At 36.3% G+C, this 18,647-nt stretch overlaps 1 protein-coding gene across 5 annotated transcripts in view; it reads right to left on the bottom strand.

Moving 5' to 3' along the window:
- KIFAP3 (kinesin associated protein 3) overlaps positions 1 to 18,647 on the bottom strand; it is a 127,048-nt gene that overhangs the window by 58,465 nt on the left and 49,936 nt on the right. For all 5 annotated transcript variants that reach the window (XM_060197862.1, XM_060197866.1, XM_007523791.3 and 2 more), the window contains one exon: positions 8,257 to 8,357. In XM_060197862.1, coding sequence (XP_060053845.1) covers positions 8,257 to 8,357 — 101 coding nt within the window. The remainder of the gene's footprint in view (positions 1 to 8,256; positions 8,358 to 18,647) is intronic.

Raw genomic sequence — 18,647 nt, forward strand, 5'->3', positions numbered from 1 at the left:
AGAGATCCAAAGGGCCAACAGACATGAAAAGATGCTCCAAGTCACTGATTATCAGAGAAAAGCAAATAAAGACAACAATGAGATACCACTTCATCCCTGTGAGAATGTCATACATCAAAATAGCAACAACAAATGCTGAATAGAGTGCAGGGGCAAAGGAACTCTCCTGCACTGCTGTTGGGAATGCAAATTGGCCCAAACCCTGTGGAGAGCAGTCTAAAGAACTCTCAAGAGGGTAGAAATGGACCTACTGTATAACTCAGTAATTCCTCCCCTGGGAATATATCCTAAGAAAACAAACAGAATCATCCAAAAAGATCTATGTATATTTATGTTCATAGCAGCATAATTTGTAATAGTCCAAAACTTGGAAGCAACCTAGGTGTCCAACAATAGATGAGTGGCTAAGAAAGCTGTGGTACATATATATTATGGAATACTACTCAACTGTTAAGAATGAAGAAATCATCTTCACTTCAACTTGGATGGAACTTGAAGGAATCATGTTAAATGAGATAGGCCAGAAAAAATAAAATCAATATGGAATGATCTCATTCTTGGACAGAACTTAAGAAGCAAGAACTGAGACTTGGTAAAACTTGGACTAGTGGTATGTTGCACCAAAGCAAAGAATTCTGGGGAAGGAGGGCAGCAAGGGGGTTGGGAGGGGTGGGGGGCTAGTTAAGTTCCTAGTACACAACCATGGACGTAATTTGGAGAAATGAGAAACTGTACCCTTGTGCCAACAACTATACTATAAACCATTAACCTCCCAATAGAAAAAAATAAAGAAAATAATTTATCTACTTAGTGAGAGAGACTAGTAGACTACTCAGCTCTGACCTATGTGGACCAGAACCTGAGGTCTTAGGCTTATAAATCCTATGCTAGGATATTTCCCTGGCCCAGGTATATTTATGTCTTTTTTAAAATCACTTTGAGGAAATATGAATTTCTAGAATTCTTATTGTCACAGAATTATAGTGCTCTGTCTCTCCAAGATAGGTATGTGCCAGCACAACTCACCCTTCACCAAACTATCATCCTCCTCTATCACAGACCACTGCGTCTCGTTCCTTACCCCCCACCCTATCTCAATCCCCTCACCTCCTCTGAATCCCTAGATCTGCTTCAATACCAAAATCCACTGAGGTCTCCCTGTTACATTTTATCTTAATACATTTTGATCTAAAAGCTGTCAAGACTTTGGCATACGGTAAATGAATAGTAAGGATTCACTGGGTGTTTTTTAAGACTCATTCTTACAAATCTTGTTTTGACTATTATGTGCTAATTTCCAGATAACTTCTGAGTTTCAAAAAGAATATGTGGTAAATACATTGATAAGCTGTATCTAATTCCTAGAAACACACAAATGGCAATCAAAATTTAAAACACAAATTCATTTACAACTGTTCAGAAACAAAATTAAAAATGAAATCTATCATATGGTGAAAACACAAAACAGTAATATGTGAAATGCTAGCATGCATCATAAATTCCCACAGAAGACAAATCTAACCACAAATGTTTCACTTAGAGAAATTTTGGGGTAAAGAATAACTAATGCCAACAATTAACAAATAAAAAAATAGCACTCAATGACAAAAATAAAGGTGACTTTGATTTTACTACCTATTTATAAATTAGCTCCCAATTTTTAAATTAAGTTAAAAATCAATAAAAATGTTCTGACAATTCTAGAATTAAAACAACTACTATATTTTTCATATCTAATTCAAAACCTACTTTAGGCTTTTTCCAAACTTTTACTGATACAGAAGTATTTTTATAACTTGGTTATATGATTAACAGTATCAGTAAAAGTTTGGGAAAACCTCTGAACACATCACAATACATTAAGAAGGCAGCATATTTATTACTATTTATTTAAATCAACCTTTGTAGTAGAGAAATTGATAATAAAATGGAGCTTCAAGCGATTTATTTAGAAGCTGAAGGCATTTTTTAAAGTAATTCTATGTTAAGTCTTGTGATGAAGAAAATCAGGAGTTAAATGTTCAAAAAAAATAATGCATGGTTTGAAATCTCAAACAACATTTAACCCCACCCCCAAATCAAGAGAAATCAGAAATAGATGTGAATGAAATGTATCTTGATATGGAATTAGCTTTTCATAATAAGAAAGAGAAACACTTCCATTTTAATTAAAGTATTGCTTTTTTTAAAGCATGGTTTAGTTCATACTCCAAGTGCAACGTTGTGTTTCATTTGATTGCTACTCATGGCACTTCAAAAGTAAGTGTAATTGCTGACAACTAGGAAATATTAAAACTAGATTTGTTAGGTTTTAACTACGTCCATTGTCATCTTTTACTAATTTAATGGGAAGGCACTAAAAAGGCTTCAGCCTGTGCAATGAAGAAGCAATAGTGTTCAATCAGACAAGTCCCATATTGAGTATCAGATACCAAAGACCCAGGACTGAAATCACCATGTCTAGACTCTCTGGCACCTGACTTCACTTATTTACCAGTGACCAGAGGCCAACCCCCACAGCTCTCTCTATTCAAGTACACCTCTCCAACCCCAACCCCCTGCCCAAACATCTTTGAATGATTATGGCAGAACTGTGCATGCCTCAGGAATCTCTTCTGACTGGCTACTCCCTAACTCTGCTTTTTGAAGTGATGCTCTGGTTTCTGAACTTCAGCAGATAATAGCAGGCAGGCGCAAAGGGGGCTGTCAGAGAGGACGTTTACCAGCATTCAGCTAGAAAGGAGCTTACAGATCAAAGGGGGGCCAAACAGGACAACTGTGGCAAGAAACATGTGGACAACCATGCAGATTCTTGTACACTGTGCTAGGGCAAAATATTAAATGACATCGTGACATCATTGCCTAAATAGGCACTCTGATTGGCCACTCTATTACCAACAAATACTTTTATAAGCATCTGGATGGCATTTGCACCTATTTAAACAAAACATGCATCTTAGAGGTCTAAATAACAATGAACTGTTAATGTGCCCTTTTAACTATTACTAGACTATAGCCATTAACTCCTGGTTATCCCCAAATATGCTTACCTGGGACAAGTCACCCACTGAGACCATTAAGAAAACACATAAAGATTTGTTCCAGCCCCCCAAATTTACAGAACCATGATATAATAATGCAAAATAGGATATATTGGATAATTAGAGGCACACAAGTACAAAGGAAACAAAACCATATAACACAGGGAGATATTATGATGGGCATGTTATATATTATCCATTCCAAGTGCTAAATATTTTACAAAATGAATTTTAACTATAGGTTTGTTCTGTATAACAGAAAAAAAAAGGATGAGAATATTTAAATTGGGCCATGAGCAGACAGAAATGGCTTAGTGGGAAGAGTATAGGGCTTATAAATATGAGACTTCAGGTCCCATCCCTGGCTCCACATATTCCAGAGGAGTGCTTTCTGTGCCTGTCTTTAGTTCAAAAGATGAATTTTTAAATAACTAATCAATTGAACTACAAGTACATCCAAAGTAATGAGAAAGATGATTTTATCAATATACTTTTTAAATAGTGCTCTTAGTTTATAATTTTTCTTTACACTTATAAAGAATATAACACCTCTCATTCTTTTTGATCACTTAAGTGATTATAAAAGACTAAAGAACTACTGCTTTACTACCTTAGTCTTCTCCTGTGAAATATTCAGTAACAATGCCTGATGAGTTTTATTTTAAAAAAGGTGTGCATAATTTCTAAATAGTTTTTAAATTTTTTTTTATTATTCTTATTTATTAGATAGAGACAGACAAATCAAGAGGGAAGCCAGTGATGGAGGGGGGAAGGGAACAGAGAGAGAGGAAGAGAGAGGGAGAGGGAGAGAGTGAGGGGGAGGAGAGAGGGAGAGAGAGAGAGAAAGAGAAAAAGAGAGAGAGAGAGAAAAAGAGAGAGAGAGAGAGGGAGGAAGGGAGGGAGGGAGGGAGACATCTGCATCAATGTTTCACCATTAGCAAAGCTTTCACCCTGCAGGTGGGGACTGGGAGCTTGAACATGGGTCCTTGCACATTGTGACATGTGTACTCAACCAGGTTGAGCCACCACCCAGCCTCATAAAAAGGGTATTATATTTACTATAAAGTTTTAGAAACTTAAATATCATTATTTAATAAGTAGGTTAGTCAGTTACTGTCACAAATGAGTTTTAAACTGTAACTATTATAAATATTACATTGAATAGCCAATATCTCTAAAAGAAGTATCTTTTACATTCCTATAGAAAACTCTTAAGATTTTTAATTTCATCTCCAATTTACTTTCCATGACTCTTCATTTTGCAATGAAGCTGACAGTGGATAGTAATAAAATCTAACTTAAAAAAAATAGCCTAGATATGTCAAAACTGACAACAATTTGAGATGTAGCCTAAGTACACTTTAGAAACAACTGTATCACAGAGTGTCACTAGTTTCTCAAAATATAGCCTTACACTATAAACCTTTGGGATGTTAATGACATAATTTAATAACTTAACCTCACTGCTAATCCAATAAGAGTTGCATTTAAAAAACATAATTTTAAAAAAGACAAAAAGCCTTGATCTTTGAAGAAATTTTCATTTTGAAATTAAATCATAAGTGTTCTGAAACCTCATTTGAGAAATGTTTGCTATTTCAAAATTATCTGGGAAGAAAACATGCAGGAACCTTGTTCTTGAAAATGTATGAGAATATCGCACTCAAACTTTTCTACAGCAATAATAAAATTGTTTTAAAAGTAACGAAGTCTTTTGTTTTCAATTTTTCACTTAAAATATTTTTGTATTTGAAGAATATATTCTAAAAGTAGCTACAAATTCAAAGTATTTTATAGTATCTACGAATTTAAAATTCACCAAAATTTAAGTTTCCATCCCTTTTTTAGCTTACATTTATCTTTTATCAAATAGTATCCTCTTTAAAATCTAATCTGGATTTAAAAATGGTGAAATCTATTGATAGATCATTGGTCATTTTGGCCATTTTCAATTCATATGTTATAGTCAATGAAATTCTGACACAAAATGGAATTGGAAAAGGAACACCCTTTGAAAATGCAAAACAGAAACTTTAAACATCTGGAGTGAGACTTCAGTAAGTCACCTGCAGTTTCTCTTTGACATGGCTACTCTTTCATTGAAAACTTGTTTGACAAAGAGTTTGATTATACTTCACACTGACCACAGACTGATATGCATTATCTCTATAAAAAGTCTTGCCTTGTTAGATACGCTATATACAGTCTGAACCATGTCCATTTCCTATAAACAGAATTAGTTTATCTTTTCTGTACAAGACTAAAAAATTGTACGACAGAGCTTATCTTTTTTTTTTTTTAGCTTATCTGTTTTTCTAACTGTAAGTAGGCAGAGTTAAAATTCTAGAATAGTAAATTCAGTTTTAGAACTGTTTTACTAATTTGAGATAAAGAAAATGGTTAACAGTAATTAATAAAAAGAGAAAGTATAATCTATATTTTAGCATAAATTATATTTAAGCAATTTGTATTTAATAATTTACATTAGGCTAATTAAAACTGCCTTAGGACTCTTGAGTGGGATTATTTTTAGTAAGTATTATTTACTACTTATGTTCTTTTAAAATATCTTAGAATTGTTATTTTATTACATATAATACAACCTGGTTTCATTTTTCTATTTTAGAAAGCTATTTTTGTAATGTAATAGAATTCTATACACAGAAATCACAATACTCCACACCAAGTCAGGTGGTTGAGTATGAATTTTATTTATGCCTCTCAGCTAAGGGTCCAGCCCAGGGAAGACTCATGCAGGAGCTACCTAAGGACTGAATGCCTAAGCAAAGTCACAAGCATCCTTTTATACTTTTTGCAGCATATGCCAGCATTGGCTACATACAATATTTTGCAGTTTCTGGGACTTGGCTTCTTTACCTGATATCTAATGACTGGGGGGCTTTTAAACTTGCAACACATCTTAGTACAAAAACATCTTGCTTTCCCAGAAACAAACATCCTACCTTACTGAAAGCAGCAGGGTCTACAGAAGCAGAAAGTAAGCATTATTCCTTCTCTAAGTCTGGTTAATTTTTAACTGTTCTATTCTGGTGCCTGACTACCATCCGGGTTGATCTCTGAAATATGCTAGCAATTTCCTAATTATACCTGTACCCATTTTCCCCATGATTTTAATACTGTATCCATTTTTTCCCTTGATTATACCTGTACCCATTTTTAACAAGCTACCTTGAGGTAATTAGAGCTAAAGGCTGCGCTAAAAGGCCAATTAGCAGAATAAGCTAATACTACAACTGAACTGAAGAAAGAAGCTGAGAGAAGGGAAAGCAGACTAACAGAAGCAGAAAACAGAATTAGCCAGACAGAGGATGAGCTAGAAAAAACTAAGAAAGAGGTAAAAGAGCTCAAAAAGAGATTGAGACACTGAAAACAACAACAGAGACATATGGGATGATCTCAAAAGAAGTAACATTCATATAATTGGCCTGCCAGAGGATGAAAGAGAGGAAGGAGAAGTAAACATTCTAGAGGAAATTATAGAAGAAAACTTCCCAGACCTGAACAACAGAAAGGACATTAAGATTCAAGAGGCCCAGAGAATCCCAAACAGAATCAACCCAGACCTGAAGACACCAAGACACATCATAGTCACATACAAGGGAAATCCCATAAGAGAATGGCAAGATATCTATTGAGCCCTGAATGAAAAAGGGTTTCAACCAAGGATAATATATCTATGTTCATAGCAGCACAGTTTTCAATAGCCAAATCTTGAAAACAACCCAAGTATCCAACAGAAGAGTGATTAAGAAAGTTGTGGTATATGCACACAATGGAATACTACTCAGCTGTGAAAAATGATCCATCATTTGCCTCTTGTTAGATGGAATTAGCAGGCATTATGGTAAATGAGATAAGCCAAAAAGAGAAGAACAAATACCAGATGATCTCACTTACAGATAGAACTTAAAGAACAAGGACAAAAAGGGAAAACACAAGGGAAAACTTGGACTGAGCAGGGTGTATTACACAAAGAAAAAACTTCCAGGGATAGAGGTATTGAGAGGGGTGGAGGAATGTTTTGCTATCTTGATGTGTGGTGATGGAAAAAATCCAAAGTTAGGGGGTAGAGTGTTCTGCAGACACCTACCCCATAGAGAGATAAGAAGCTGTCTCCATGTATTAACAACTGTATTGCCAACCATTTACCCACCCAATAATATGAGAAAAAATATTATGCAGCAGTTATGTAGTACAATTTGTAATACAATTTCAAAGTGTATATAATTTGGAATGCAAAGGCAATAAGCTGAATTTTACTAGTTCAAATGTTAACCAGTCAGGAACTTTATTTCCAACAATATAAGAAATGATGCTGAAATGCAACATAGTTTTTAATAAACATAATGTATATATAACATAAAATATACACGAGAGAATAACTTCAGATTTATGTTGTATTGTCATATCTTTTTTAAAAAAAAATTTAATATTTATTTATTTCCTTTTGTTGCCCTTGTTTTACTGTTGTAGTGATTTTTGTTATTGATGTCGTCATTGTTGGATAGGACAGAAAGAGTCCTTTCTCCATTTTTCTCTGTCCTATCCAACAATGACGACAAAGGCAGAGAGGGGGAGAGAAAGCCAGACACCTGCAGACCTGCTTCACCACTTGTGAAGCGATTCCCCTATAGGTGGGCACCTGGGGGCTGGAACCGGGATCCTTATACCTGTCCTTGCGCTTTGCACCAAGTGCGCTTAACCTGCTGCACTACTGTCCAACTCCCTGTACTATCATATCTTAAGACAGGAAAATACATTTGTGGCTTTTTTTAAAGGTTTATTTATTTATCAATGAGAGAAGGGAAGTGAGAAAGAACCAGTGTCTCATTCTGGCGCATATGCTATACTGGGAATAGAACTCAGGACCTCAAGCTTGAGGGTCCAATGCTTTATCCACTATGCCACCTCTCACAATTCTGAGACACTCTTAAATAGTTAAGATATAAATAGGAGATAGCATAATGATTATGCAAAAAGACTTGCATGCCTGAGGCTCCAAGATCCTAGGTTCAATTCCCCCCACCGCAATACGCAATACGCCAGAACTATGCATGCTCTGGTTAAAAATAAATAAATAAATAAATAAATAAATAAGAATTAGGATCCAGTTTAAAAAATATGTTTTTAAGGGAACACATCAGACAATTCAAGAGAAGAAAGTGAAAAATACAAATACATGTTTAATACTTACCTGCGGGATACAGTCAGTGTAAGCAAACATTGATTTAAAGCGATCATCCATGCTTATGTGGTAAAGAACACACATTGCTATTTGTTTGTAGTTTTCATTGCCTAGAAATGAGAAATTGTGGATATGGTGACATAAATGTTTCTCAAAGTTTTACACATACGACTTTTATTTACTGACTCAACTCCTTAGGTAACTCTAATTTTTAACTATTTTTAGCCCTTAATTCAATCCTAGAATTAGGTACAAATCATGTGCAAAATACCACCAATTACCCAAAGAATGTCTATACAATGCTTACTTCTGGGAAAGGATTTTACCTATTCTGAAGTTTATCTTTCCCAGCTCTTTAAGGTTCTTTATTAATCCTACTGTTGGAATGCACCAGTCCTACAAAATTATTCCAAATATTTGAAGTTGTTTATTCATTTTTACCAGAGCCCTGCTCAGCTCTGCTTTGTGGTAGTGCTAGGATTTAAACCTGGGATGCTTTAGAGCCCCAGGCAAGGAAGTCTTTTGTGTAACTACTATACTGTCTCCACAGCCCCTGAAGATTTTTTTTTCTATGTACAGATTCTTGATCCCCATTCCTTTTTTTTTTTAAGCCATTTCCTATTTATGACTAATACTGGTTTAGAAGATTATAAGATTGGGGCCAGGCAGTGGCGCACCTGGTTGAGTGTACACATTACAGTGCATGAGGACCCAGGTTCAAGCCCCCGGTCCTCACCTGTACAGGGGGAAATCTTCACGAGTGGTGAAGCAGGGCTGCAAGTGTCTCTCTGTCTCTCTCCCTCTCTCCCTCCCCCTCTTCTCTCAATTTCTCTCTGTTACTATCCAGTAAATAAATAAAAATAAGAAGATTATAAGATTATAGGGATGGTCCCATATGGCACTCACCACCAAAGTCAGGTTATTATTGGTATTATTATTATTATTATTATTAGCAGTAGTAGTAGTAGTATTTTAGAACAAAGTTCTATTCTAACAAATAACTCAGTTCTGGCTATCGATGGTGCCAGAAATGGAACCTGGGAACTCTAGTTTTCAAGTCTTGCATGCTACTGTGTAACAGGTCAGGCACTTGAAGGCAGACTGTTTGGATTTAGTGGCTCTACCACTTACTAGTTATGATACTGTATTATTTAAACTTCTGTGCCTCAGTTTCTCCATATGTAAAGTTGGGTAACGAATGCACCTAACTATAGGTTGTTACATGAGGATTAGGTTAAGAGAATTATGGTAAAGAAAGTAGTACTGAGTCTGACACACAATAAACAGAAATTCTTACTACCACTGTTATAGTGACGATAGCATTTTTTTTTTCCTTTTTTTGCCTGGACAAAGCACAATTCAATTAAAGTAACTGGAAAGGAACCAGTACTGGACTATAGATTTTTTTCTTAAGAAAACGTGAAAGGAGGTGATGACAGATCTAAGAAACTGTTCAATATTGTTCTCAGAGGTCCATCTACCTCCACGATGCTGCTAAGTCTTTCAGAGTCTGTCTAGATAAAGATTCCCCCAGAAGTCAACCAAAAGGTTTACAAATATTAATGTAACTGATTTTATCCTTGTTTTGTATTTAGGAAATAAACAAAAAAGTCAACTGAAACTTGCACTTCTGTGCAGTCTTGTTATCATATGTTACCCTGATTTTAATTTATTGTAATGAGTCACATATTCCCTTTCTCCACTTAAAGGTCTGCAACATATAAGTTAAAACTATAGTATTTTATCTATGGCATCATAAATGACTATAAAAATGATTAATGGCTTGATAAAACCTCAACCTCTAATTTTATGACACCTAGCACATAACTGATAGCTACTGCAAAAAGATGATCTTAGGCTAAAAATACCTGGAGTGGGAAGATAGCTGGAAATAACTTGAATTCATCTCTTTAAACACAGTTGCACACAGACTGTAAAGGTTTCTGGCTGCCAACATTTATGATTACTATTTAAAGGCTAATTTGCAGATCACATACCATTAGATTGTCATTAAAACAGATTAAATGATCTGAGTAAAATTAAGAGTTTATTTCTTAAAAGAGTCTTCTTTACTCATTGGAAGAAAGTATGTCAGTTATTAAAAAATAAACCTCAAGGTAAAAAAATCTTGTATACCCTAAACAAATTCAGAGCTGTGGGGGGGTATGATTTTAGAAATTCATAACTAAAACCCATAAAGTCCAGCTAGCCAGCTGTGATTCCACATTACCTGACAAGTGGTGGGCAGGCATTCTGGTTGAAACATGCAAAAGACTGAAACTGAACCACTTTATCTCACCAGAAACAAAAGTCAACTATGAATGGACCATGGACCTGGATGTTAGACCAGAAACTATCAAATACTTAGAGGAAAACATCGGTGGAACACTTTCCCGCCTAAATCTCAAGGACATCTTTGATGATACAAACCTAATTGCAAGGAAGACTAAAACAAAAAGCAATCAATGGGACTACATCAATTTGAAGAGCTGCTGCACAGCAAAAGAAACCATCACCCAAAAACAAAGAGACCCCTTACAGAATGGGAGAAGATCTTCACATGTCATACATCAGACAAGAAGCTAACAATCAAAACATATAAAGAGCTCACCAAACTGAGCAACAAAAAAGCAAATGATCCCATCCAAAAATGGGCAGAGGATATGAACAGAATATTCACTACAGAAGAGATCCAAAAGGCCAGCATACACATGAAAAATTGCTCCAGGTCACTGATTGTCAGAGAAATGCAAATAAAGACAACGTTGAGATACCACCTCACCCCTGTAAGAATGGCATACATCAAAAATGACAGCAGCAACAAATGTTGGAGAGGTTGTGAGGACAAAGGAACCCTCTTAAACTGCTGGTGAAAATGTAAATTGGTTCAACCTCTGTGGAAAGCTGTCTGGAGACTATTTCTAACAAGTCTTATTTCTTTTTTTTAAGTTTTTTTTAATATTTATTTATTTCCTTTTTATTGTCCTTGTTTTTATTGTTGTTGTAGTTATTATTGTTGTTGATGTCATTGTTGTTGGATAGGACAGAGAGACACGGAGAGAGGAGAGGAAGACAGAGAGGGGGAGAGAAAGACACCTACAGACCTGTTTCACCGCTTGTGAAACAACTCACCGTAGGTGGGGAGCCGGGGGGCTTGAACCGGGATCCTTATGCTTAACCCGCTGCGCTACCACCTGACCCCCACAAGTCTTATTTCTAACAAGGCTAGAAATAGACCTTCCATATGACCCTGTAATTTCTCTCCTAGGGATATATCCTAAGGACTCCATAACACTCAACCAAAAAGATCTGTACACCTATGTTCATAGCAGCATTTCCAAAGGGCTTCTTTAAGACTTACAGACATCAATTATTCCCCAGTGACATCCCAAGTAAAAACAGGTTGCCAATAACAGTATGCTGGCCTGTACCAAAGACTCTTGTGAATTCTGAGCACTTCTTCTTCTTCTAGCGTTTGCCATTCTTCCGTAGCCAGTCAACAGCATCAGGTTGAAAGCTGTCAGGAGCTGCTTGTTGCTGGCTTTGAAAGTGACTGGGATCCATGTGGATTCAGTCGGCTAGGAAGGATCGTCAGTTTCCCCAATGAATGGGTACTCACGGGATGAAAAGATTCAATACTTTGAGAAATGGAGCCATAATGACTAGAGGTAGATTAGCCAAATACATGGAAGTAATATGGCCAGGAGAGTTAAAAAAAAAAAAAAAGGCCTAGCCACTAGGATTCCTCTGGCATTTATGGTAATAAATATGAATCATGATGAACTCACTGGCTATTAAATTCAGGGGTCATAAGTACTTCAAGAGGATTTCCACAGGAATTCACCATTAGCTGGATCATTATTTGGAATTGTTACTGAATTATCTTAGCCATGTGCAGCCAGTCTCAAAATTGGTCACACCCAGCTGAGGGTAGTTAATGCCTTAACAAACTGGTCATTAAATCCAGCAACTGAATTTGTGGGAATTACTACTTTTATAAAATGCATTCAAGAGGCTTTTTTTCCCCATTCCTTTTAAGAAAGTTGCAGCTGTAGTTCAGCTAGAGCAGCTGGAGAAAAAAAATAGATAAATAAATAAATAAATAAAACAGCTCTGTGTTGCTTCCACAATTGATTTTCTGACAATTAAAGGACAAACATATATGCTGATGGATTTTGAATTTTCAAATGACTTCAAGTTTTTCCATCTCTGAAGTGGTTAGCAAAAACAGTTTAGCTACTAATTTTGCAAGACACTTGGGATTTTTCATTCACGGTTCAGGCAGGCAGAAACAAGGGTTCTGCACACCAGAACTCAAAAGCAAATTTCCGCTTCTGCACTAGACCCCGACACTTTGTAAGACCAAAGTGAGAACACAAGTTATGGGCCCCATTATTAGCCAGATTCTCATTCCCTTCTATACTCTGAATCCTTCTTTCAAAGTGAGAAACTCCTTTTTTAGGCTCTATAAGAAGAAAAGAGCACCAGGAACATAAGCAGGCCTATTATTAAGATAGACTAGAAGCAAGGTGAAATATTAGCCCCCAGAAAGCTATGTGAAAATAACGTATTTCACAATTCACAAGTGTGTTTATTATAGTAGAGCCCTTATACATCTATCAATTTCATTTAAATGTCAGTCAAAATCACTTACATAATTCCACAATTACTAAGCACATCTACTGACTATACTGATAAATACTAGAAGTATATTGAAGATATATTGGAACATCTTTGACATATGATTCTGCATTATGTGACGTTTAAATTACTAAACACATCAGCATATTAGACAGAAAAATTTGAATACATCGGTTTTTTAAATATAACTATATTCGTTTTTTTTTTATCTTTATCAACATCACAAATTTTATTCCAGATAACCCAATGTCCAATAAAGACTGTTGCTTTCTGATTTCAAAGTTGACAAGTGATTTAGCATCCTGAGCCTTTTAGGAAGAAGAGAAAAATAACTTTGTTCTACAAAGAATTGCTGAAGTCCCACAATGTTGAACAAGAATTTCCACTCCCTAGATTTCCTCAGAAAGCACAAGAATACATAAAATAATGTTCTATTTTTGACCTATTCCCCAGGAACCTGTATTAGTTTTATATCAGATTTGTTCAAAGTCAAATTTAGCAAAGATTTACAATCAATTTGGTATAAGTCAAGGGTTTTTAACCACGAATTGAAGGAGGCAGGGATGACAGAATTTATAGGTTACAATGACCAATAAAAAAGGAGTTATCAGGGGAGTCGGTTGATAGCTTAGCAGGTTAAGTGCACAGGGCGCAAAGCACAAGGACCTGCGTAAGGATCCTGGTTCGAGCCCTGGCTCCCCACTTGTAGGGGAGTCGCTTCGGAGGAGGTGAAGCTGGCCTACAAGTGTTTTCTCTCCCCCTCTGTCTTCCCCTCTTCTCTCCATTTCTCTCTGTCCTATCCAACAACAACAGCATCAATAACAACAACAAGGGCAACAAAAGGGAATGAATGAATGAATGAATAAATAAATATTTTTTAAAAGTTAAGTGCATGGGTTAAGTACATGTGGCGCAAAGCTCAAGGACCGACATAAGGATCGTGGTTCGAGCCCCCGGCTCCCCAACTGGGGGGGTCTCTTCACAAGAGCTGAAGCAGGTCTACAGGTGTCTATCTTTCTCTCCCCCTCTCTGTCTTCCCCTCCTCTCTCCATTTCTCTTTGTCCTATCCAACAATGGCGGCATCAATAACAATAATAACTACAACAATAAAAAAAAACAAGGGCAACAAAAGGGAATAAATATAAAAAAGAAAGTTATTATTTTATGCCATGTCTGTTGCATTCTTTTATTATGTTCAGAGCACATAATAACTTATTCATGCATAATGCACCCTACAAAGTATGTATACCTGTGGTACAATTGATAAGGACCAAAATAAAGCCATTAATAAGGGCTGCTTTCTAGCCTCCAGGTCCACACCCTAGACTTAAATGTGCTTTAGTTAATTTTTACCATCTAGAATGGAGACACCCCAGGCAAAATTCACACACAGAGTATTGGAACCAGCTGGTGATAGAATAATCTTAAGAAAAAAGGCTTCTTGATTTAATTGGGAAAACAGGAGGAAGCATAAATTTTACTGCCATTAATAACTTCAAGCAATCTTGATATGCCTCTACTTCACCCTGACTGCTAGACATGTGCTTTCTGTTAAAGTGTTTGCCACATCTGACCTCTATTGTTTGCTTATTTATCAGGTAAGAAAATGTAAGCTTATTTATTAAAATTGAGAAGTGGTGTGCAGGTCCATGAAGAGGCTCATCCTAAAACAGATGTGCTAAATTTCACAAGCCTTAAAATAAACAATCCAACTAAAGTTATTTTTTTTATAAACTGCTTCCAGTTTCTTAAGAGCCATCATAAAGGCAGCCTAGTCAGAGCAAGCCATTCACATAATACTGCTCCTTTAACATTATAAAGCAAGTTTAGTTTCTCTAATTTGTGATGCTTCCAATAAATAAAAAATTAAACCATAACACTATGCAAAAAAGTGAATTTAACCTTTTGGAGGACTTCTGAGGTGTACAGAACTTAATTTTTTCAGCTTTGTTTTAAGACACTGACAGAACGGTCAAAGGAAATAACTTAATTTTTAAGAGATCAAAGTTTGGGGTCTAGTATATCTGCTCTGGCAATCTCCAACATTAAGGGAAATCAGACTTGTCTCAACCAGAAGAAATCAAACATTTATCACTTAACTCCTGACCTGGTCTGACTCCCAACATGCTGATAAAATCTTTCTACAGCCTTGCAAAATGCCCTGAAACCCAGGTTACCTAATGTAATCTAGATTAAGATGAATCAGGTGCCAGTCATACTTTAAAGACCATATTAGGTCTAGTCACAGAATATAGAAACATTCTATTCAGAACACCTTAGAAAATAATTTATCTCCCACAGAAAAAAATGTCATTTAACATTACTTTGACTGCATTCTGGATCCTTTCTGAAATAATTTGTATGGAATTGTGAAACATGACATGTGATACTGAGTAGTGGAATTCTAATTTTTCTGCCATAACCAATAAAATTGGTTTAAGCATAAACCAGCATGCAAATTAACATAGGCCAATATTTAGAATTCAAATTTAGAAGAATCAAAATTTAAACAAATAAGTATTTCTTTTCCTTCCTTTCTTTTTTCCCTCCTTTTCTCTTTCTTTCTCTCTTCTTTCTCCTTTCTTTCTTTCTTTCTTTTCTTTCTTCCTTCCTTCCTTCCTTCCTTCCTTCCTTCCTTCCTTCCTTCCTTTCTTTCTCAGAGCACTGCTCAGTTCTGTTTTATGGTGGTGTGGAGGATTGAACCTGAAAAACAGGATTCGGGTCAAGATTTAGATTATGGATCAAATTTTCATACTAGTCACATTCAGTGTATGCATCACTGACAGATTAATTTTACATCAAGAAGGAATGGGATGGGGAAGAAGAGTTGGTCTAGGATACAAGTAAAAGCAAGTTCACTTATAATAGTGTAAGAGAAAGCACAGACACAAATGCAAGCAGAAGGAGTAAGAGTGTTGACCACAAGTGATGGTAATTTTCATCCAACTGCTTTTACTATCTCAGTGAAATAGGAATCAGATGAAGGTAATGAACTGAGGACAAGTTGTTGAATTTATGAAGAGAAAGGAAAAGAATAAAATTCCTACCTGGGAGAAATGAAAATTCAGTAAGATTGTTGGGCCACACTAAAAGTCTAATATTATTTTATCTGTTATAGGAAAAAGAATAAATACCAGATAACACATAAGAAATAAGAAAAGAAAGGCAAAACTTGGACTAGGTATGCTCTGTTGCAGCAAGGCCAAGAGCGGGGGTTGGAGAGTAAGAGACAGAGGCAGAGGGTTGGTGGGAATTTGGGGCCCAGTGCACTATGCTGAAGGAGGGCCCAAGTTAGTGGTTGGGATAGTGTGCAGAACCCTATCACAGAAAAATGAGAGAAACTATAACATGTGACGACTGGTCTATAAATCATTACTTCCCTAATAAAGCAATTTAAATCATTTAATATTATATAACTAAAAGTCCAATGTTATATAATTACCATTGACAGTCTAACATTTCCTTATATGCTGCCATGCTGCATCTGCGCTTGTATCCCCCATCTCCTCCTACCCCCTAGAGAAAGCATCAAATAAACTGATAATAATGTGAGCAGCTGAACATTCAAGCAACAAGAAATATAAACAAGTGTCTACCATAAGAGAAAGTAAGAGTCATCCTAGGAGAATGGGAGATTTTGGAACACGCCTAAAAACCTAAATATAAAATTTAAAAAACAATTGGTAACATCAAACCTGCTTTCTAGCTAGATTTAAATTGCTAACCTTGAGATTCCTAGCACATTATTTCTACCAAAAGTGTTTGTACTGAGCAGAAATTAAAAGATGTAAAGGATTGATCAATTGTCTGGTTCTCAAAGTCCCTTAAAGGGAATTCACAGAATCAGATCATTTTTATAATATATTAATAATAATAAATAATTTCCACATTTTACTCTCATTCTCTCATAGGGAACTACATGACATGATATAAAGGACAGATAATATACATGGTAACACAACAGAATATTGAGAGAAGTATGGTACTCAGTTGCTTACTCTCTATTAGGCCTGACTTTAAAAGATTTACAAAATGAAAAACAGTGCAATTCTTGCCCCTAGGTTATGCTTTGGAAAAGCCATTTTTCACCCCCCCAAAATATTTCTTGGTATACAACAAGATTTTTGCTTTAAAGAAGGCTAATTAAAATCCATTGCTATAATGACATATAAAAAATTAGGGGAATGCTAAATACTTTGTGTGTGCATAGTTCAAGCCTCACACATGCATGATTTCACCACTCTGGGCTGTACTTTTTTTTTTTTTTCTCTGACAGAGACAGAGAGAAGTAGGAAGGGAAAGAAGGAAGAGAAAGAGACACCTGCAGAACTCTCTTACTGGTCATGAAAGTTTCTGCACTTCTGTTGAGGAGCAGGGGCTAGAACCTCGGTCCTCATGTGAGAAGTCCCCACAAGGCCCACTGGGCTGCATTTTCATTCAGAAAGATGCATAGATAGAAATTGGAAGCAATGATGCAACACTAGAGTCTCCATGATGCCATGGCACCTCTCGTGTGATGCTGAGACTCAAACCTAGAACATGTGCATGGCAAGCCCTACCCAGTGAACAATCTTTCTTGTCCCTAAAATTTTTTTCATTATCTTTATTTATTTATTAATTGGATAGAGATAGTCAAAATCGAGAGGAAAGGGGAGAAAGAGGGAAAGAGACAGAGAGACACCTGCAGCCCTATTTCAACATTCTCAAAGCTTTCCCCCTGCAGGTGGGGACCAGGGGCTTGAACCTGGGTCCTTATGCACAGTTACATGTGCACTCAACCAGGTGTGCTATCACCTGGGCCCGGGATGTGCAATTACTATTGAGTTCCCACACTCTCCTGATAGACACAGAAAACTTAGAAAGTAGCAGAGAAATTATATAGAAAGTTGGTGACTGCTCCTAATTTACAAATAACTACGTCTGCCTAACAATTGATTTTGCTGTGCCTATTATATTTTTAAGTAAATGTAAAAAATTCATATATGAATGAGAATTGTGTATTTCACAAAGTTTGTTCCCTTGAGTTTGAAAGTCAGGTTAAAGTTGGAAAATTTGAGGGGGCCAGGCAGTGACACACCTGGCTAAGAGCACATGTCACAGTGCGCAAGGACCTAGGTTCAAGCCCCTGGCCCCTACCTGCAGGGGAAAGTTTCATGTGTGGTGAGGTAGGGCTGCAGGTGTCTCTGTCTCTTTCTGTCTATTTACCTCTCCCTTCTCAATTTCTGTCTCCAATAATAAATAAATAAATATTTTTTAAGTTGAAAAAGTGAAATAAAAACTCAGATTACTCAATTTAAAATAGACAACAAGGGGATTAAAAAATACCTCATTTGGTAGAGTGCTCACCTTAAGTCCGATGGGTCTGAGCCCTGTCTGTACATGTGAGCACCATGACAATACCAGGAGCCCACACTGTAGAATGTGAAGCTGTGCTATGTGTCTCTCCTATTTCTCTGTCTCTCTCTCTCTCTCCCACCCACATCTAGAAAAAGGAGTGAAGAGTGAGATAATTGGCTTAGGGGATATGGTATTGTGCATATATGAGGCGAGGCCCTAGTGGCACAGTTAAAAAAAAAAAAAACCGCAAAGAAACCACACATGAGTATCATTCACAGAGGGAAAATAGTGTAAGTAAATTCATCTGATAAGAGTTCACCAGTGAAATCTCTGAGTTTTCTTTTTAATAAAGTGTGTACTCTGTAATAAACTGTCTCATATTATTGGGTGGGTAAATGGTTGGCAATACAGTTGTTAATATG

This window comes from Erinaceus europaeus, chromosome 9 (genome assembly GCF_950295315.1).
Source record: "Erinaceus europaeus chromosome 9, mEriEur2.1, whole genome shotgun sequence".
In the NCBI taxonomy this organism is placed as follows: Eukaryota; Metazoa; Chordata; class Mammalia; order Eulipotyphla; family Erinaceidae; genus Erinaceus; species Erinaceus europaeus.